This window comes from Dreissena polymorpha, chromosome 7 (genome assembly GCF_020536995.1).
Source record: "Dreissena polymorpha isolate Duluth1 chromosome 7, UMN_Dpol_1.0, whole genome shotgun sequence".
Classification (NCBI taxonomy): Eukaryota; Metazoa; Mollusca; class Bivalvia; order Myida; family Dreissenidae; genus Dreissena; species Dreissena polymorpha.
Genome location: NC_068361.1, coordinates 96,968,533 through 96,991,736, shown reverse-complemented (window position 1 = coordinate 96,991,736; position 23,204 = coordinate 96,968,533). Strand labels below are relative to the sequence as shown.

Below are 23,204 nucleotides of genomic sequence, written 5' to 3'. Positions count from 1 at the left end.
CAATACATACAACCAATCACAATAAAACAAATACAACAAAACAGTACCGGTAGATCGTCAACGCAATTCAAATTCACTTATTATTTTTTACGTTATGTTTATTGGGGGTTTAGAACAAGACAATAATAAACCTAGTGAGGATGACGTTTTTATATGCTTACTTTTTTACTCAACTTCTTTGTCGGTTAAACGTGCGAACATAAACTGCTTTTAATTTTTTACTCAGCGATGTTGGACTTCAGATGTGTGAACAACTATCCTTTGCCCTTACGCAGCGGGAAATAATGACGTAGTAGATTAAAGTCAATTCACAACCCATTAAACAATGCCGCCTTTTCGGTTTGACCGCGAACGTGAGACAATCGATATGATAACAGGACCCCTGTTAATTGATCGATTTTGACACAAAGCGTAGTCTGCCTATTCGGGTAGGCATTGTCATGGAGACGCTGCAGATATACACAGATTCGAGGTGCAGTTAAGCCTTCGATAAGGTACATGTATACATGGATTTTGTAAATTCCGGGACATTTGACAGATTTCCGGGACGTATGGCATGTATGGTACAGGTATACAGACCCCCATTCCTGACCCCTATCACAAAAGGTGTGAAATATCCAAACTGGGACATGTCAAAATAATGGTTGATGTCCAGTCTCTCTAGGCTTCACTAAATTGCATAATGTGCTTTTTTTAAATTTAAAAATCTGTTTTCAATAATAATTTATGTCTTCGATACCTATTTTAGATTTTATACATGTACACAATTATGTTACCCAAATACATGATGGCTAATAGTTTCATGTACACATACATTTAACAGACTTACATAAATAATTGTTGGTTGTAAATACTGATTAAAGTGATAGTTGTATTAAATGATACAAAAGTGATATTACTATTTATCCCAATATTCATTTGATAACTGTATATGTGACCGTTGCCTCAGCTCTTTTCATCTGATTTAGTTTGATTATATAATTTATTTCAATGACTTAAAATTGCACTCATGTCATTGTATAAATATAGTAAACTTTCACTTCAAATTTGATGTGAAATTAACGAAATATGATTCTTAATACTTGTTTGTAGTATGCCATAAACTGGGTTAACTAACCAATGTCATCACTATAAGTATTACAACTATGATTAGAATCTTTGAGAAATAAAGTTTTACAAGTGAACACTATAATTTCCTCTGCAGTTACATATTCATTATATTTGGAGGGTCACCAATTACAGTCCAAATGTAACTTTAGTTCACCAAACCAAGTGTGCAGGTTGTTATATTAAATAATACATGCAATAAATGTTATCACTGTCCTACATCTTCATCTCATGTATCTCATATATTTACTTTTCTCAGATTCTACCACCTCTTTTTCATACCAATTTGTGTATATTTAATGCCCAATGTTATGGTGATATGTACATGGTCGCAATCTAGGAGTGTAGGACATTAGCCCTTTGGGACATTAGCCCCTAGGACATTAGCCCCTTTGGACATTAGCCCCTAGGACATTTGCCCCTTAGGACAATAGCCCCTATCTATTTTTACATTCATTTTTTAGGTAATTTCACCTTTTTTTAATTAGTGGAATTAATGTTGTTGTTTTTTTTTAAACAGCAACAACAACACGTTATGTTACTTATGTATCTAATTATAAGGTAATTTTAGACTTCTGGATGGTGTCAGATAGCAAAATGTTGGCAAATAGAGTCCAAAGAAAAAAAGAAAAAATTAAAAAAAACGACACAAAAATGTATGTGTGTGGTACAAGCTATATATTGTTTGTTTTTAGATATGAAGTTTAAAAAATGGAATAAAAATGCTTATGTAAAAAAAGTTTTGAACCTAGGGGCTTTTGTCCTAGAGGGCTAATGTCCGTACCCCGCAATCTAGACGAAGTGCATATGTCCAAGAATGTAAACAACTGTCTTAACTAAAATTTGATGGGGGGGGAGGGGCATATTAGGAGTGTAGTACATTCGCCCTCTGGGACATTAGCCCCTTGGACATTAGCCCCTTTGGACATTAGCCCCCTAGGGCATTTGCCCCTTAGCACATTAGCCCATACCTACTTTTACATTCATTTTTTAGGTATTTAATTTCATCTTTTTTTTAAATTAATGGAATTAATGGTTTGTTTTTTTTAAACAGCAACAACAACACAATATGTTACTTATGTATCTTATTGTAAGATAATTTTAGACTTCTGGATGGTGTCAGATAGCAAAAGTTTTGCAAAATAAATAGAGTTCGAAGAAAAAATAGTAAAGAAATTGTAAAAAAAAACAACTAAAATGTACGCGTGTGGTACAAGCTATATATTGTTTGTATTAACATATGAAATTTAAAAATATGGCATAAAAATGCTGACTTAAAATAAAAAAAGGTTTTGAAAATTTTACATGTAAAACACCTTGGGGCTTATGTCCTAGTGTGCACTTTTTTGAAGGGGCTTTTGTCCTAGGGGCTAATGTCCTAGGGGTTAATGTCCAAGAGGGCTAATGTCCGTATCCCGCATATTAGACATTAGCAACGAACAGCACAAAAACACTTGACACAAGTTATGGAGCATCCCGGGGAATTTACTGGATTAAAGCATTTTGAGGGTTAAGGGAAAGTGTTCAGCTTGAAACGTCACATTTGACTCTATTATACATGAACAAGTCATTAGAATATATTACTATTGCTAAAATTGCTTAATGTTATAATTGTGCATGTTCAATATGTCTGGTGCATTACGAATAGTGTCTAGTTTATTTTCTACATTGTCAGATACAAGTTTAAATAGGCAACATAAGTTTTTAAGATTTTATTAATAAATAACAACACAACTGTTAAATATTTTAGGAAACAATGGTTATTTTTTTACTATACTAAAAGTCCAGTACTTTAAAGGGATCTTTTCACACTTTGGTAAATTGACAAAATTGAAAAAAGTTGTTTCAGATTCGCACATTTTCGTTTTAGTTGTGATATTTGTGAGGAAACAGTAATACTGAACATTTACCATGCTCTAATATAGCCATTATATGCATCTTTTGACGATTTTAAAACCTAAAAATTATAAAGCGTTGCAACGCGAAACGATTGAATAATGTGGAGAGTTCTGTTTTTGTCGTTAAATTTTGTGAAACTACGAAGATTGCTTATATAACGTATAAAATACATCCGGAATGTGTACTCGGCGGAATAGCTCAGTAGGCTAAAGCGTTTTTACTTCAGGACTCTGGCAGGACTCCAGGGGTGACTGGTTCGAAACCTGCTCCGGGCAATGTTCTTTTCCTTTTTTAAATTTTATTCTTGATTTTTTACTGGAGCTTTTACGATCCAATGTTTACATTTATTAATATAAAGCATTTAATGAATAAGTTAAAAAAATGCCAAAATCTGTGAAAAGGCCCCTTTAAATTCGAAATGACATGGTCAGCAATGTAAAAATGATGCAGATGAACACTACATAAATTGGCATGTTAACAAGTTCACTTGATACTTCACATGTGCATTGGCCTTGTACCAATTTTATGACTTGATTTAGGTTTTAAGATTGCATTGTGATATTTTATGCTGCATACAAATTATTATGCCCCCTTCGAAGAAGAGGGGGTATATTGCTTTGCTCATGTAGGTCTGTCGGTCCGTCGGTCTGTCGGTCCGTCCACCAGGTGGTTGTCAGACGATAACTCAAGAACGCTTGGGCCTAGAATCATGAAACTTCATAGGTACATTGATCATGACTCGCAGATGACCCCTATTGATTTTGAGGTCACTAGGTCAAAGTCACGGTGACCCAAAATAGTAAAATGGTTTCCGGATGATAACTCAAGAACGCTTAGGCCTAGGATCATGAAACTTGATTGGTAGATTGATCATGACTCGCAGATGACCCCTATTGATTTTCAGGTCACTAGGTCAAAGGTCAAGGTCACAGTGACCCGAAATAGTAAAATGGTTTCCGGATGATAACTCAAGAACGCTTAGGCCTAGGATCATGAATCTTGATAGGTAGATTGATCAGGACTCGCAGATGACCCCTATTGATTTTGAGGTCACTAGGTCAAAGGTCAAGGTCACAGTGACCCGAAATAGTAAAATGGTTTCCGGATGATAACTCAAGAACGCTTAGGCCTAGGATCATGAAACTTGATAGGTAGATTGATCATGACTCGCAGATAACCCCTATTGATTTTCAGGTCACTAGGTCAAAGGTCAAGGTCACGATGACCTGAAATAGTAAAATGGTTTCCGGATGATAACTGAAGAACGCTTATTCCTAGGATCATGAAACTTGATAGGTAGAATGATCATGACTCGCAGATGACCCCTATTGATTTTCAGGTCACTAGGTCAAAGGTCAAGGTCACGGTGACCCGAAATAGTAAAATGGTGTCCGGATGATAACTCAAGAATGCTTATGGCTAGGATCATGAAACTTCATAGGTACATTGATCATGACTGGCAGATGACCCCTATTGATTTTCCGGTCACTAGGTCAAAGGTCAAGGTCACAGTGACAAAAAACATATTCACACAATGGCTCTCACTACAACAGAGAGCCCATATGGGGGGCATGCATGTTTTACAAACAGCCCTTGTGTTAATGTTATGTCTTGGAATGAAATTAATGTTACTTGATGTTAATAAAGAAGTCATAATGACCTAGTGTTATATTTTATACAAAACCTCATATTGAGGCCCTCGACTACATGTATGTGTTATTTCTTCTTGAATGGGTTCAGAAGAGGCCACACGCACAAAGTAAAAAACAGGGTTCCCAGTTTATTGTATGAACAAAATTCCCTGATTTTTCCCTGATGGAAATAAAAATTCCAGGATCATAATTTCGACCTATTTCTCATTTTAGAAACCCTCAAATAGCAGTTGCAGATATAACTAAGCTACATGTATACTACAAACCCACCATAGCCAAACAAAGGATTCGATTTGCTGTTTTAATCGTACAGATTCTCGACACAAGTCGGGAAAGTCTGACCAAACAAAATTCCCTGATTTTTCCCTGATTTCAGGAACTGTTCACGAATTCCCTGACTGGAAAAGATGAAAGTCTTTTTCCAGGTTTTCCCTGATTTCCAGGTTGGCTGGGAACCCTGAAATATTTTATAGACTTGGATAGCTATATAACTGATCAAATAACTTCCTATCCGACATGTGCCAAATTTGATGGGGGGGGGGGGGTTGATATAAGACATTAGCAAAGAACAGCTAAAACGTGTATCACAGTTTACTCTATTATACCCCGTACATGAATGGCTTCCTATCTGAACATTACAATATAATGCTGTTGATAGTCTAGCAGCGTAATGTTGAATAATGCATTTGCACACTTACGTATGTGGTGAATTACAAGGTTTTTCTATAGCCATATGAGGTAAACTGCCCCACCACCTGGTGGCCATGTTTTTCAACAGACCATAACCATTTTCGAACAAAGCAGAGCTATTATAAGAACAAATGATCTGACCAAGTTTAATGAACGTTGAAGTATAAATGTGATTTCTAGAGTGTTAAGGTTTTACTTTAGCCATGTGAGAAAAGATTCCCCCTAGCGACCATGTTTTTCAACGAACCCAAAACATTTTCGAACACAGCTGAGATATCATTAAGACATATGTTTGCCCAAGTTTCAAGAAGATTGAACAATAAATGTGACCATTTTTTTGTTTATTTTTATCTAGTGACCTAGGTTTTGACCTGGTGTGACACAGTTTCAAACCCAACAAAGATATCATTGGGACACATTTTCTTAACATGTTTCATGGCAATCAAGCAATAAATGTTACCTATAGTGTTAACAAGGAACAAGGGACAAAATTGTCACAACAAGGTTTTTACAAAAATATATTTATAACAAACAAATTTGTTGAATTGATATCCCCCGCCAATATGCTTCTGGACACAAGTGTTATATTTGACACTCAATTAAGCATTTTTTCAAGATACAAAGGGACATAACTCTGTTATTTACAGATGGTGTACAATGCCATTTGGCGTGCATCATTATCTTATCCATATATATACTCATACCAAGTTTCAATGAAATACGCCAAAGCACTTCCAAGATATGGCGCTGGACGGATGGAAAGACGGACGGACAGAAGGACAACGCCAAAACAATATCCCTCCGCCGATGGCGGGGGATAACAAGGGCTTTGTCATACACGTGACATAATTATACCCCCACATGCATTGACACAGAATATTTTGCATGTTGTCTTCACAAAACAAGAGAAGCTAATTTATGCGATTCTTAAGAATTATTACGCCATTATCATGTGGCCATTTTGACCTTTGAACTCTTGAATTCTTTTGCATGACATGCCGTCCAATGACTGTGAACAAAATAAATGTGCATTTTCATTTTAAAATCTGACAAAGAATGACAGTAATGGCCCGAATAAGATCATTTATGGCCATCTTTGAACTCAAAGTGTGACCTTGACCATGGAGATATTGACGTCATTCGTTAGCATGACACATCGTCCAATGTTTGTGAACACATGTACCAAGTAGTTTTAAAATCTCACAATGAATGACATAGTTATAGCCCGGACAATATCAAGATACCAATGCAATTCTTTCGCATGACACACCGTTCAATGATGTTGAACATATGTGCCAAATGATTTTGAAATCTCACAATGAACAACATAGTTATGCACGGACAAGCTCATTTATGGCCATCTTTTACCTTTGAACTCTAAGTGTGACCTTGACCTTGGAGATATTGACGTATTTCTTTCGCATGACACACCGTTCAATGTCCAATAATGTTGAACAAAAGTGCCAAATGAATTTTAAATCTCGCAATGAATGACATAGTTATGGCCTGGACAAGCTCATTTATGGCCATTTTTGACCTTTGAACTCCAAATGTGACCTTGACCTTGGAAATATCGACTTAATTCTTGCGCGCGACACACAATAACATGATGGTGAACATCTATGCCAAATGATTTTAAAATCTCACAATGAACGACATAGCTATGGCCCGGACAAGCTTGTTTCGCCCGCCAGCCCGCCGACATTCGCCAATCTAATAACCAGTTTTTTCCTTCCGAAAACCTGGATAAAAGTGTTGATGACGCACAAGGGACAAATACTGATCCTAAAAGCACACCATATGCACCTTGTGCTCAGGTGAGTTAAAAATAATGAAATAAATAATACATGCTTTATGAAACAAATGTAATTTTTACTTAAACTTAACTAAATTTCCAGTACTTTAAATTGGTAATGTCATAGTCTGAGAGGTAAAGATTCTGCACATATACATAATATAGATTGGCGTTTTCAAAAATTCAAATATATGACTGTTAGATTAAATTATTTCTTTATCCCAGTAATTCTTAAACTGGTTGAGCTTGTTTGGGAAAATGAGGGACCACGATACAGAAATGCTCCTCCAGTCGGGTCTGTTGTGTGCAGCTTTGAGTAATTCATCCATGGAAAGGCATGTCCATTTTTTTACATTATCCATCCATCTTTTCTACAAATGGCCTCATCGTCGACCTTCCTCTAGCGTACCCTGGAAAACAGCCTTGCAAAGAGTTGTGCCTGGTGATGTGTCCAAACCAAGCCAGCTGTACCTTAGCACAATTATTCATGGTCATGGTAGTGCAGTTATAAAATTGAATTAAGTAATCCAGTGTTATTTGTTCACTTAATATCGAGAGCTTTATTTGTCCATTGATATGTAGAGAGAACATCAACGGAATTGATTTGCTGTTGGCATGTATTAGACCTTCTTAGACCTTGTGAAGTCTGTTCTCAGTTCTGAAATTTAAAGAAATATTAGCATACAGTTGACAATATAACAGCCAAGACTTTTCACCGTTGAATACAAACACATACACAAATAGGCATGAAGGATTTCTTTGCCTATTAATTTTTGAAGAAAAATTCACACAAATGCTGGCATCAAAATTATGTTATTTTGTTTATAAAGCTATACTTCTACAAGTGTACAATCAATAAATGCATTCCAAGCATAACAGGAGACAAGAAATACATTAAGTATATATCTATGGTAACTACCGGTAAAGTAAAAATATAAATTAACAAGAGCACCGCCTTGCGGGTGCAGACCGCTCATCTATTTTCTTTTTAAAGGTGAAAGGACTCTCATTTTCAATCACAAAGGAGGGAGGGGTGGAGTGAAGAGGGGTGTATAGTGTGGGGGTTTGGGTGCGATGGTTGGTCGGTATTTCAAACATAAAATAATAAAAATAAATATTTGTGTTTTGAACCGTTTCATATAAAAAAAAATTGGGGGGTGGGTGGGTATAGTGTGAGGGTGTGGTGGTCATTTTTGAGATGATCTTTAAAAAAAAAAATTAGGAGGGGGGATTCTGGGTGGGGGGGAGGGGGGGTGTGGGGGATTCTTGGGTGCGATGGTCGGACAGTATTTCAAACATAAAATAATAAAAATAAATATTTGTGTTTTTAACCGTTTCTAAAAAAAAATTGGGGGGTGGGTGGGGTGGTATAGTGTGAGGGTGTGGTGGTCATTTGTGAGATGATCTTAAAAAAAAATATAAAAAAATAGGGGGGGATTCGGGGGGGAAGGCACGGGGTATGGTTTGGGTGGAGTCTATTGTGGTATGTCAGGTAAGAGTAGTTTTTTCAAAGTATCAATCAAATCTAATCATAAATAAAGAAGTTATGGCAATTTTAGCAAAATTTAATAATTTGACCTTGAGAGTCAAGGTCATTCAAAGGTCAAGGTAAAATTCAACTTGCCAGGTACAGTAACCTCATGATAGCATGAAAGTATTTGAAGTTTGAAAGCAATAGCCTTGATACTTTAGAAGTAAAGTGGATCGAAACACAAAATTTAACCATATATTCAAAGTTACTAAGTAAAAAAAGGGCCATAACTCCGTGTAAATGACAACAAGAGTTATGCAACTTGTCCTTTTACTGTACCCTTATGATAGTTTGCGAGTGTTCCAAGTATGAAAGCAATATCTATAATACTTAAGGGGTAAAGTGGACCAAAACACATAACTTAACCAAATTTTCAATTTTCTAAGTATAAAGGGCCCATAATTCCGTCCAAATGCCAGTCAGAGTTACATAACTTTGCCTGCACAGTCCCCTTATGATATTTAATAAGTGTTGCAAGTATGAAAGCAATAGCTTTGATACTGTAGGAATAAAGTGGACCTAAACACAAAACTTAACCAAATTTTCAATTTTCTAAGTATAAAAAGGGCACATAATTTTGTCAAAATGCCAGTCAGAGTTACATTACTTTGCCTGCACAGTCCCCTTATGATTGTTAGTCAGTGTTGCAAGTATGAAAGCAATAGCTTTGATACTTAAGGAATAAAATGGACCTAAACACAAAACTTAACCAAAATTTTCAATTTTCTAAGTATAAAAAGGGCACATAATTCTGTCAAAATGCACGCCAGAGTCATCTAACTTTGCCTGTCCAGTCCCCTCATGATAGTAAGTAAGTGTACCAAGTTTTAATGCAATAGCATTGATACTTTCTGAGAAAAGTGGACCTAAACGCAAAACTTAACCGGACGCCAACGCCGACGCCATGGTGATGACAATAGCTCATTTTTTTTTCAAAAAATAGATGAGCTAATAAAAACACAACTAAGAATTCATCCCAGCAAATGGAAATTGTTCAGTACTGTTGTCTCGCAACTTAATATATAAATTTGATGCTTGTTGTTACAATGCCATTGAGTTGTATTGTATAGAATACTTTATACGAATTGAATATGCATCTTTTTCACCTCTAATATTTCTATTCTTTTCAACTTGTTACAAAATACCATTAATAGAGTACCGGTACTGTACCGTTACTAAAATTAAAATGTGTTTCTATGCCTTTTTCACCTGTTAGTGCAATTTATTCATACTTTTATTGTGTATACATGTACATACTGGAAATGTGTCTTTTTTTCTTTTTGCAACTGTCATATATTTTTTTTAATTTGCATTATTGTTTTTCAAACTAGGAATTACAAACAACTAAAGTCATACTTTAAATTTACATAAATTATATAATTTATATATGTGGCTTATGACCCTTTTGTTCATCTCAGATTGCATTATAACATTAAAACCTGTTGGAAAAAATAAGATTGAAAGTATAGATTTTTGTAATTGGTGAATGTTCAGTAAATAATTTTTTGGTGAATATGATGTATAAGTTAACCCATTAATGACCAGTGTCTGATAAGAATTGTATCTGATAACAACATTTTCTCACTCTTGACTGTGATTTATGGCTGATCAGAATGGGGTTTAGAAACCATATATCACTAGGGGTGTTGATTACAACAGATAAGAATTTATGATGCCCCTAGACAGGTGATTTTTGGTACAAGTATAATAATTTGCAGAAATGTGTACCTTGTCATAATTTATATGTGCTATTATTAATCTTAGGGATACAACTGCACCATTTTTATTATAAACTTTGGCACTTAATAAGAAATAACTATATGTACGCTGAATTCGTAACTAACATTGACAGGAATTTCCAATAAAAAAGTATTTTAAATGCAAGTGTGGGTAGTTAAAGGTCTAGCACTTGTCACGGTATTACTTCAAGTGGTAGTTATTTATTAATTACCAGTTATTTATAGCATAAAGGCATCACACATGTACAATAATTTTGAATGTTATCCTGGGCAGATACAATTAAACGTTAAATGAAGAGTTTAATTCATTGATTTTCAAACATGTTATTTTACATTATATACATTCTGTTCACAAACACAAAGTCGGTTGTGCTGTATCAAAAAGGCAGCATTAGGCTCTCAGTGTCTATCCTTCCGTCACACTTTCGTGAGGATACACACTCCTAAAGAATTTTCACCAATCTGCTCCAAGTTTAAATACAAAATGCTTTCATAAGACAAGAGCTCACTGACTAATTTTAGAAAGTTTGCGACTCATTTATTTACAGTTTGGAACTGTTCGCAGCTCATTTTTTCACAAAATGAGGGGGACAAGGCCGCTTAAAAAAAAACAGGAAGAGAAGTCATGTACTATCATGTCCAAATATGCATATTTGTTGTAAAATATCCAAGTCAACGTTTTAAAGCGTAATTATACGATTTTTATATGTGTTAAATTTTGATATATTGATACAAATATGTTATAATAACACACAATATGCAAGAAAAATGATACATTTAAGACGAATTTCATAAAATACAGCAAATACAAATTATCGCCCGAGCCTATTGTGACGAAGATAATTCGTACATATTTTCCTGTAATAACCGATGCATTCGTCTTTTTAGTAAGTGTTCGGGTGTCGTATGAACCAATATCGATGCAGTATTTCAAATGAACCGTTAAACTAAATTTAGATTCACATCGTACATGCATAATATACATGCTGCGAATTCGGCTGTACAGCCTTTTTCGATTTCAGAATTAAATATCTGGCTTATTTAGCATTTTGGCGACACATGTTCTTCTTAACTTTTATTTTAGTTTATATTGAAATATATGTATAATAAGTTTTTTACATATTTTATATTAATTAATAAATATTTGACAAGATCATATATACCCGCTTTATGGTGCTAAATGGTTAATATTTCCCACACATATAGTTTAGTTATCATGGTGTTGTTCATTAACAGGCACTCATCTGTTAGAAGTCATTTTTCTTACATAGTTTCACTTAAAAAATTCTTATAAAAATATACATTTGTGGCTATAAAATTTGCAAGTTTAGCCAAAAAATTTGCAAGTGTGGCCATAAAATATGCAAGTCAATATTTCTTTGTGCTTAACTTACCAACTGTTCATTTGTTTTTAAAACCAATTTAGCTCATTTAGGTTATTTTATATAAAGATTATCAAAGACTGAAACTAACTTTCATGGATACTTCAGGTTAGAATATAGTTGTTGTTTTTTTGTTCAAATGTGTATTTTAAAGGGACTGTCAACCACAAATGACGAAAAAAGAAAAGTTCTAAAATACCGTTTTTTTTAACAACTATTAGTTTATATTGATGAACATATCACAACCGGCATATTATATTACTTGAAAAAAGTTCATATTTTCAGTATAATTGGTAATAAAATTTTATGATGTGAAATCGAAAGTAGATCGTGAAAATAGGTGATATAACAATATACACACTCTAAATATCGCAAGTAGATTGATCATTTTTTATATATTATGTATACAATTCATTACGCATGCACAGTTTGCATTTTCCTGGATTTACCACATGACGATGATGATCAATCTACTGGTGTTATTTATAGTTGACTGGTAGTTACCTGGTAGACATACCACAACTTTTGTTAAGTCATGTCAGGGGACAAAAATATTTCTAAACTGCACTCGTCCTGCAGGACAAGTGCATAAAAATTTTCACTCGTCCTGCAAACACATGATCGTGTCCTTCAAATATGTGTGAAATAAAAATTGCAAAGGGCTGATATGACTAATAAAGTTTCTTATATCACTGCTAAAATGCTGCTTACTCAGTTATTCATGCTAGCTGATCACAAAAGCAGTGAAATAAGTTACTTTATTTATGAGGAACACAAATTAATAAATGAAGACAATTTTGTGTTTTCCTTTTTTCTAATGCTCGTGTGCTTTCCGTTTCGGACGTTTGAACATCGCTCCCGCCAACTTTAAAGAACGCTCGTTTGTCAGTCCTTTTCTGACGAAATTCAGACTGGTTTAAAGCCGTTCTTCGGGGTTAAATAATTCTTTAAAAATCAATACTTACAGTGAATGCAGTCGGATGGTTCCCTGTCAACATGGACGCGCAAAGTTTATACCAAAAAGCCAATATTTAATCGGGACACAGTTTTGCATAACAACGCGCACCTGCTGTGTGAAATTTACAATTGCAATTTCCGGTTCATTCGCGTTCTACTTTTGGAATAGATATGCTTTAAGAAAATGATTTTATTTAATGAAAACGAGTCTTACTTGTCAGAAAATACATATTTTAACATCAGCTTATTTTCACTCGTCCTGTCGGACGAGAGCTTCAGGAAAATTCACTCGTCCTTTCAAGATTTCACTCGTCAATACGAGCGGACGAGTGGTATTTTTGTCCCCTGCATGTAATATATCGTGGACAAACCATCTTTCGAACCTCTTAATTTTTGACATGTCGTGATATTTTAATCAATATAACCAATTGTGAAAAAATACAGTATTTAACAACTGTTCTTTTCTTCGTTGTCGTGGTTGACAATCCCTTTATCCGCAACATATGCAAGTCAAGCATCTTGTATGCTGAATTTATTCAACGTGTACAGCTTGTCTTTAAAGTATTTGTTCTCCTTCATGTAGTAAATGAATACATACCATGTTTCTTGCATTATTTAGGTTCGAATAGTCATGTTTATTTAATATTATTGTATTTTTATCGTCTACACATACAACAGGGCCTCTCAGGATGTTCTCTACTCCTATAAATATGAGGTCGATTTACATCGACCTCATATAGTTTAACGTTATTTTGCAATAGCATCGTTCCGACATGAATTCATGTCGGAAGCTTTAACGGCATCAAATTCATATAACAGCACAGAATAATCATGCAATAAATTAGTAAACATAAAATATAAACATTATTTTACTAATTGCATTAAAAAAATGTTTATACAAACTTACAAGTAATGATAGTCCAGACCTTAAAACACTACCACTGTTCAAATTCCATATTGTTGCCATATAGCACTGTGTAAATTGAAAGTTGCATAATGTTACCTCATTGGTCGGTTATAAATACATTGTTTCTCTATATATAGTATTCGATTTAGACGAAAATAATAATTTACGTGGAATGTCATATTAGTTTTCCATTAAAACTTTGATCTTGCTGTGTGTGTTTATGGACGTTATTAATTATGTTATACTTATTTTTGTATTTCATTAAGAATTAGAACGTGTAACCCTTTTTGTTAACTGTTTTTAGCAAACGATTCGCGGCTTAATAAGACACGGAAAATAGTAAAAGCGACACTTTCATTTAAAGGTTTAATGTGAACAATATTAAATGAAACCTTTTTTGGTATTAATATATTTTATTGACATGTTAAATTCGATACTTGAAAAGGTGTTTAGTCTTTAAAAAGATGTCGCTGATATTGTTAATTTCAATAACTGTTAATATGCTTAATGTTGTGTAAGAAATTGAATAGTTTCACTGAGTTTTATTCCCGCCTAAAATCCGATATCGTAAAACGCGCAACGGTTAAGAATAAGGTCTCAATAAGTTTAAGTATTCAGATCTGAATATCAGCAGCTGTGCCAGCTGGGAGCCCCGTTTTGGCTTTAACAACCGCAAGCGAAACAACATACTTTTCTAAGTCTTGCACTTAGACTCCATGATCACAAGTATAGGTCCCTGCTGTGGCGTATGACACCATAGTGTTATTCAGTATTGGTCGGCACAGTATCTGATCATAACGAGACAATTGGTTTGTGCTGAACACAGGGGCAATAAAACCACAGATCTATCAATAAACAAGATTATTGAGATATCTTTTATTGAACACCGCGATAAAAATGCTCAAACCACGGACTCTAGATTACACGGATAAGAAACATGGCAACATTCTCAGAATCATCACTGCTATATGTGTAATCACCTAATAATTCGTCTAAAAATAATTTATATATTTGAGTTGAAGACGATGTACTGTTGTATAAGTCTGAATAAACTATCTGTCTGCCTGTCTAAATCAAAGCCGTCATCGTCCCAGTGAAAAAAAATCTGATTTTGAATAGTTGAACATGATGCCCTAATGTCAAAATACGAAATGACCCGCGTAACACCGACCGTGATTTTCAAGAATCTTTAATAAATTGATAATTTAAGGTAAATAACATTTCATATAATTATACATAATTCCCTCGTTGATAATTAACAGCAAACGATGAATGTTTTTGACACCCATTTTATTTCAAGTATGCATGCAAAGCCGAATAAAATCGAGAGGGTCCGCTATATACGCTGTTTCATCATAAATTTAACACCCTTTCTGTGTTATAAACAAGAGCTGAAATAGTTAATTTATTAAGATTTATTTATAATAAGCTTTATTGATATGTTTCGTGAACAAAATACTACAATATATCATAAACAATATAATAATCATGGCAAAGGAAATTCAATGGCCGGTTTCTAAACAAAAGCATAAGCGCCGAGACCGTAGCATCAGTTCAGTGCGTTAGGAACGCGCGCTACTTTCTTCCGCCTTCATTCCTTAATTACTTTCGTTTTTAAACAAATTTTTTTCTATCGTATACAGAATTCTATTCTCCTAAGCAAGATGTAATTTTTAAAACTGAACTCCAAATATAAACGCTACAAATTGGTATTAAGTACGAACATGTCAACCGTAAATCTAGATTCTAAAACTCCAAAACGGTATGATATTTGAAAAAGTTAAAGTTATAACTCGCCGGGCTGTCGAAATCAGAAGAAAAACTTAATATATATTTATATATCTGTTTACTACGTAACGTAAGCTTTCTAATGATATATAATTTGTCAAAATCGGCCGAGAAATGAAACTATAATTCAACAAAAGACGTGAGTGGGTACATCAAAATGTATAACCTCGGCGCTTCGCTGTACGCTAATTGTACAAAATCGATAGCCACAATACGGTAAAACGCGCGGTGCTAAAACATAAAATGTTTATTTCTTGTGTTTATCTCGCTATAAATCCATTAATAACAACGTGAATATACTAAAACGTATATTTTTGAAAGAGGAATTAATAAGCAACAAGATAACGTATAAACCAATAAAATCGGATGAATAGTTTTTGCATAAGATTGAATTTACTACAGTTAGGGTCAAATACTCGATTCATCTCCTAACAATATACACTCCGTGATACAACTGGTAGTTTTAACACACACATATAGGTTCCATTTAATTAAAGAGTACAGAAAGCTAAAAAGTGATGTGGTTTGTTGTACAACAACAATTGGTTATGTGTAACCTATTCAAAAAATAATTTCGTTCAAGATAATTCAATGTAATTCTATAAACGACAAACACACGAAGTGTGTTGTGTATGTTTATTTTTAAAAATGTACATAAGTGGTTTAAAAGCACAATTTTTACACATTTAAGAGGTAATCGCTCACATATATGTCTAATTAATGATAATTTTATGCATTAGCAAAGATTTAACGAGAAAAACTGAAGTTTTAGTTGAACTCAATTTGCTATAGGAAAACGACGGTAGCCGTTTAGACGTAAGCGGGGTAGCTTACGTCTAATTATTTGGACTAGATGTTCTCAACCATAATGGACATCTTTTATCATCGTAAAAACGTACATTACACCGTTAAATCCGTGTGACACCTATGCAATCAACAGCATGGCTTACGTGGCTGACATTACATAATGATAAGAATGTTAATTATCATCTCTTTTCGTAGATTTATTAATATATTTACATATGCAACTTGCACTTTTTACGCCGGATGTTGTGATCCCTTTGCACATGCGCAATTGCATATTTTACGGGGGTAATGTAACGACTCGCCCCCTTAACGACTCGCCCCATAACGACTCGCCCCACTTTTCATAACGACTCGCCCCACATGTATAACGACTCGCCCCACATATATAACGACTCGCCCTATCAAAATAAAATGTTATATTATATATGGTAATATAAATGAAATCAATTCATAATATGGCATTGTTTGATAACCATCGTTCAGCGTTTTTTTGCCTTATATCTGACCTTAATGACGTCTATTGCAGGCCTATTCTGAAAAGTAATAATTTTTATTTAATGATTTTTTACATCTTTGTTCAGTGACAATATTATCATAAAGCAAGACTATTGGGTATCGGTACATTTGTCTCATGTCATACTTTCCTTTATATTTATAAAAAGAAGCAAAGGCTAAGATCATATCGACAATTAAAGATTCCCAGGTTAAATTACTCAAGAATTTAGGGATTATCGTTATAAAGAGACCGATGAATTAACAACATAATTGACAGGTACATTACCGCGGGCGGGTGATGACAATCAACAATACATGTGTCATAATCGCGAAAGCGTGAATACCTTGCTTCGTGGTAAAGATATTTTCATATATACGGGTATTGAAAGGTAAGAAATATGAAAAAAGGTCTTTGCCGAAATTTATTTTTTGCAGAAATTTTACGGACACAATTCATCTGTAAGATAATTTTTTATTTATAATTTTAAAATTACCATTATAATCTTAAATCTACCTATTTATTACCTGTTGATCTGAATACACAACACACGTTTTGAAAATCTTTTTTCATACTATAAAAATGCGTATCAGTCCTTTTGTGTTTTTCACACAAACTTTACTTTAAAATGCTAATCAAATGGCGTTTCTTTTAAATTTTGGTGTGAAAAATTAGCGCGGAAAGTTTTCAATGGTTTCAAATAAACATTTAACGCTAATTAAATGGCGGTTCTTTTAATTTGTAGGTGTGAACAATTACCGCGGAAAATTTGCAATGGTTTCAAATAAACAAGAAACCATTTGTGATAAATCAATTAATTCCACGATTTGTTTAATTACTTAAATGGTTATAACTTTAATTGAGTAATACGTGCCACGGCGGAGTTTAGTATTTAAAGATGTATACATGATTATAGTAAACCATTATTTTAAATTGATAATTCGACTAACACCATGCCTGCGCTTTGCACTCTGTATTTGCAGCGCAGCTGCTGGACTTGTGTTCAGCCATGTACGGACCTGTGCAAATAGTTGTTGTTGTTTGTGTAAATAGTGTTTAAATTTGTTATGAATAAAACGTTTGAATAAAATCATTTTCATAAATTCAATGTTGATAATATTAAGATATAATTATATTGATTACCCGGTACTGATGTATTACTGTCTTTTTGTAAATTTTTCTTATTATATCAATGTATTGATATTATTATACACACTGCGTAACTTTCTTTTTTTTATAAGTTGTTGTTGTTGTTGTTGTATATAAGTACATAAGTATCTAATAAACCATCAACACAAAAAAAGTTTTTCTTATATATTTCTCTTTCTATTCATCTGTACTGTTTACATTTAACATAGATGCTAAAAATGTAACAATAAAAATGATGGGACGAGTCGTTATATATTATATACGCAAAAACATAGTTATGTTACTGTGGTAACGCATAATATTAATTGCAAGAGTTGATAAAATTCCAGGTGTAGAAATCTTGAACATATCATGCAGGATGCGATACAGTATTCCAGTTTCTGTTGAAAGTTCCTGAAAAAGGTGAAAGTTAAAGTAAAGCATTTTAACAAATTTCATCAAACTTCTAATTTGCCAAATCTTAAGATATTTTTTCAATACCCCACCAGTTTTTACCGACTTAAAACACAATAAAATCGAAATTAAATAAAAATCCTACCATATAAGTAATGATGGGGCGAGTCGTTATCTATGTGGGGCGAATCGTTATACATGTGGGGCGAGTCGTTATAAAAGTGGGGCGAGTCGTTATAAAAAGTGGGGCGAGTCGTTATGGGGCGAGTCGTTAAGGGGGCGAGTCGTTAGTAAACCTTTACGGGTCTTTCATATTTTACGCCACAACGGTTTAAAACGGTCAAAAACGCAATCGCTATTAATCGCAATCTTGCGGAACACAAACGCTAACTCTTCTGTAATTTAAACACAACTGCAATATAAAATAAAACACTATACAAATAATAAAATCTAATAAAAAGGAAGAAGATTTTGATGACTGACAAGTAGATGAAAGTGAGATTTATAAGTGTACGTTGAAGTACTTTTAATATTTCAGTTGCAAAGCTGTAATACACAATTTTGATGTTCTGTTCTTTATTTCGCATATTTGTTTTATTGTCATGGAAATCGGCATTCAAATCAAACTTTATGACTGATTTACCGAGAAATTAAGGTTTTTCAGACGTTTTAAGTTGTAAAAAATCAATCTCTTTTTTTACCGCTGTATACAACAATTGTTTTACAAAATTGGTTTTAATGAATATTTATAAATAAAAACATGCAGTATAAATTCATACATAGATTTATTATTATAAATGATAGCATGGTAGTAAATGCTATGGAACAAGTGGAATCGAGACAATATAAACGGACAATTCCCCTTCAGAAAGTAGGGGAAAAAATCTCTAGTCATTAGTCATTTTTAAAACAGTTTATAATAACGGCATAGGGTAAATACAAACTATTTGTATATATACATGTTTTTGTATGTATTATTGATCGAAAAAAAGAGAAATGTTGAAGTCCCACCGCACAAATATAAAGTACAAGATTCAACTATGCTATGCAAACAATAATATGCCAGAAACATTCTTGAGCATTTGAGGTGTTGCATAAACTGATGAAATATATCACGTTTATAGACAACTATCATAAACTGATGAAGTATGAATATTATGTAGTACATTATTCGTAAACAAAAGCATTTCGGCCTAAAAAAGTTTATATTTATATTTATAATGTCATATTGCTCTCCAAAACATCGATACACATACGTGGATAGTTTCCATATATAAGTTTAAATATGTGACACTGATGAATAGTTCATAATCAAATAATATCGTAACAATATGTTTATATGGTACCTACACACATCAGTGTGGAATATTTAAACTAAATAGGCTAATCTAAACTACGTTTTGTATCATTTGTAAGACAAGAGAATTTGATACTTGAAAAATAAATGTTCTTTTCAGTGTCATTATATTATATATTTTACTTTAATAGGTTTTTTTAATATGCCTTAATTAATATTAATATCAAAATATAAAAATAACATTGAAAAACGCACGGCGCTGTAATTAAACCCGGGATCTCTCGATGTAAAGTTGTAAAGTTGCGTGATACGTATTAGATGTATCTTTGTTTTATTTTGACAATATTATCGTAGTTTTACGCACTACTCAGAGACCGTTCGGAATGACGAAATGTGTGAAATAAGCCAAATTTACACGAAGTTCATTACAGGTTTTAAACATAAATATGCTGAAGTGACTTAGTAACACGTTGAATAAAAATTCATTCTTTCATGCGCTAAATTATTGTTCAAACAGTACGAATTAAACAAGCGGAATGCATAGAACCGTGTTGTTTCAGTGCAAATTTTGATAAACCAAATCCCGCCTTGTTCCCAAAATAGAATATATTTATTAGTGGTGAATACCCCTTTTACATGCGTATAATTGGGAAATAACCTCGGGCATTTTACGTTTAGTTTCGATTTTAGTTTCAATCGGAAAAGCATTTGCAACAAATTGTGATGTGATATATCAAAATATAATGGACGTTTTATATATTTCGGTTATGACAATAGTGTTAGGAATGTAATTTATTGGCGGGAAAATCATATCAGTTAAATACATTATTATTGTTTTAATGTTATATATCGTTGTACGATATACTAAATACAGTTATTGAATGCAAAGCAAATGTAAATCGAAACCCATGTATATCATGTATATAAACCGAAAGTGACCCAAGGAGTGAAGATAAATATGTTATAGTTGAGTTTGAGTTTGTTAAATACTGTGCTCGAAATCATGGCGAGCGGAGAAAATACATCTACTTTTATATTTTACAACAGTGAGGACGGAAACGATGCAGAGGCACACGAATTGAAATTTCGCATTTGCAAACGAACATGTCAAACTGATAATGAAACATGTTTACCAGGGATCTCTATTGTTAAATCTTTACACGAGTGCATTCACAAGACTGGCCAAATAATTATCTTTGTAACAAATAAATCAGCTCAGAAAGGATTGTTCAATTTTGCAGCTTTGTCATCGTTAGAAAATATTATGTTTGAAAAACACATGCGACTGTATATAGCCTATAAAGAGGCCAGCATGGACGATGTCAGATTCTTGAAATCTGGATTGCTGTCTTTGACACCAAGCCAATTTTTTGACTTGAATACTTGGAAAGGAACCGACAGTCTTTTAAAGCGATTGAAATGTAAGACTATGACCTTTATTTAGTGTGCTTATATTCACGTAAACTTGAGTAATGGCAGAAACGACAATAATAACAAAAGTTGGCAAGGAGTTTTTGCGCGTAGTAGTTAAAGTAGTATTGATGTATTAATAGAAAGAATTGTAGTAATAGGAAATGTAAGAGTAGAGTAATTGTAATATTGTTAGTAGTAACAGTAAAAATAGTATTGGTAGTATAAGAAAAACTAGTAGTAGTGAGTAGTAGTAGTAGTAGTAGTAGTGAGTAGTAGTAGTCGTAGTAGTAGTAGAGTAGTATATAGTATAGTAGTAGTGTAGTAGTAGTAGTCTAGAGAAGTAGCAGCAGTAGTAGTAGTAGTAGTAGAGTAGTCAGTAGTAGTAGTGAGTAGTAGTATTAGTAGCAGAGTAGTAGTAGTGTATAGTAAAGTAGTAGTAGTAGTAGAGTAGTAGTAGTAGTGTAGTAGTAGTGGTAGTAGTAGTAGTAGTAGTAGTTGAAAGGAGTAGGACGTGTTTACAGTGAGATAGTGGAATGTTACAAAATCAGTATTTGGATTTTAACTGTATATTACATTTAATTTATGTGTAGGTCCTTTGCGTTTGTCGTGCGGCGTCCGTCATGGGTCGTGCATTGTGCGGCATCAACATTTGCCTTGTTAACACACTAGAGGGCACATTAATTGTCCGATCTTCATGAAATTAGGTCAGAAGATTTGTCTCCATGATATCTTGAACGAGTTTGAAAATGGTTACGGTTGTTTGATAAACATGGCTGCCAGGGGCGGGGACTTTTTCCTTAAATGGCTATATATGGTTTTTGTAAAACCTTGTTAACACTCTAGAGGCCACATTTATTGTCTGATTATCATGAAACTTGGTCAGACGATTTGTATTTATCATATCTCGAACAAGTTCGAAAATGGTTTCGGTTGGTTGAAAAACATGGCCGCCACATTTACTGTCCGAGCATCATGAAACTTGGTCAAAAGATTTGTTCTAATGATATCGTGGACGAGTTTGAAAATGGTTCCAGTTGCTTGTAAATTATGGTCGCCAGGGGGCGGGGCATTTTTCCTTATATGGTTAGTTAAACCTTGTTAACACTCTAGAGACCACATTTATTGTCAGATTATCATGAAACTTGGTCAAAAGATTTGTCCTTATGATATCTTAGACGAGCTCGAAAATGGTTCCGGTTGGTTGAAAAACAAAGTTGCCAGGGGCGGGGTATTTTCTTGTACGGCTTTTGTAAAACTTTGTTATCACTATAGAGGCCGCATTTATTGTTCGATCATTATGAAACTTGGTCAGATTATTTATTCCAATGATATATTGAACAAGTTTGAAAATGGTACCAGTTGGTTAAAAAACACGGCCATCAGGGGTGGGGCATTTTTCCTTATATGGCTTTAGTATAATATTGTTAACACTCTAAAAGTCACATTTATTGTCCAATCTTCATGAAAATTGGTCAGAAGATTAACCCAATGATATCTTTATAAGATATAAAATAAAATTCAAAATATAAACATTGTTGCTGTTTTCCTTTCTGAAGGAGATTATGATGATGATGATCATGAAGCTTGGTTGGTGAATTACAGCAACTAACATGTTTTATGCTATCTGAATATTCTTTATTAAATATTCTAGAAGTTTAATGTAGTACTACTTATTTCGCAGAAAATTACTTAAGGGAAGAAATTTTTTTCATAGCTTGAATTGTTTGAATTCCAATCATGAATGCACACTTAATTACTCCAGCTTACCCTTATCAGCTGCCTGCATGAACTTGTATTCAACACTCAAGTCCTTTCTGATGCCTCAGCCTGGGTTGGAATTATAAAGCTCGGTGATGTAACTGGCACTTGTCTTCGTGTCGGAGACAATAAAATAATGACAGAACTGCACGTTATAAAGCAAATGTTAGCAAATGTTAGAGGTATGTATTTTTAGACTCCATAGTAAGCTTAAGCTTAAGGGTGCTTTTGTAGAACGTTGCTTTCCGCTTTTAATGTCTGTCCTGACAAAATCCACCAATTCTTTGCCCCATAATTGCTTAATGTCATGTTATTTTTTGTCATGCCTTCTTGAGGAAAGCTTGAGTCACAGTGGTCGAGTAGCTTTGCATGGGTGCCTTCGTCTGAAGTTGTCAGACTGTAATTTTGTCATTCCTCATGCAATTTTTATATATAACTTACTACAAA

General features: G+C 33.7%; 1 protein-coding gene and 2 long non-coding RNA genes across 7 annotated transcripts in view; 2 read left to right on the top strand and 1 right to left on the bottom strand.

The window, feature by feature from the left end:
• Positions 1 to 23,204, top strand: part of LOC127839356 (stimulator of interferon genes protein-like) — a 155,095-nt gene that overhangs the window by 72,806 nt on the left and 59,085 nt on the right. For 2 of the 5 annotated variants that reach the window (XM_052367703.1, XM_052367702.1), the window contains exon 1: positions 20,283 to 21,007. The exons of 2 other annotated variants lie outside the window; for them this stretch is intronic. In XM_052367703.1, coding sequence (XP_052223663.1) covers positions 20,590 to 21,007 — 418 coding nt within the window. In that variant the 5' untranslated portion in view covers positions 20,283 to 20,589. Of the gene's footprint in view, positions 1 to 20,282; positions 21,008 to 22,761; positions 22,940 to 23,204 lie in introns of those variants that run through there. One more of the 5 variants, XM_052367706.1, reaches the window with a different exon arrangement.
• LOC127839379 (uncharacterized) lies at positions 626 to 4,665 on the top strand. The gene is made up of 2 exons (XR_008030307.1): positions 626 to 4,157; positions 4,303 to 4,665. It is a non-coding gene; the product is annotated as an uncharacterized LOC127839379 (long non-coding RNA).
• On the bottom strand, positions 5,677 to 16,512 carry LOC127839378 (uncharacterized). The gene is made up of 2 exons (XR_008030306.1): positions 16,347 to 16,512; positions 5,677 to 7,801 (listed from the first exon to the last, which is right to left on the bottom strand). It is a non-coding gene; the product is annotated as an uncharacterized LOC127839378 (long non-coding RNA).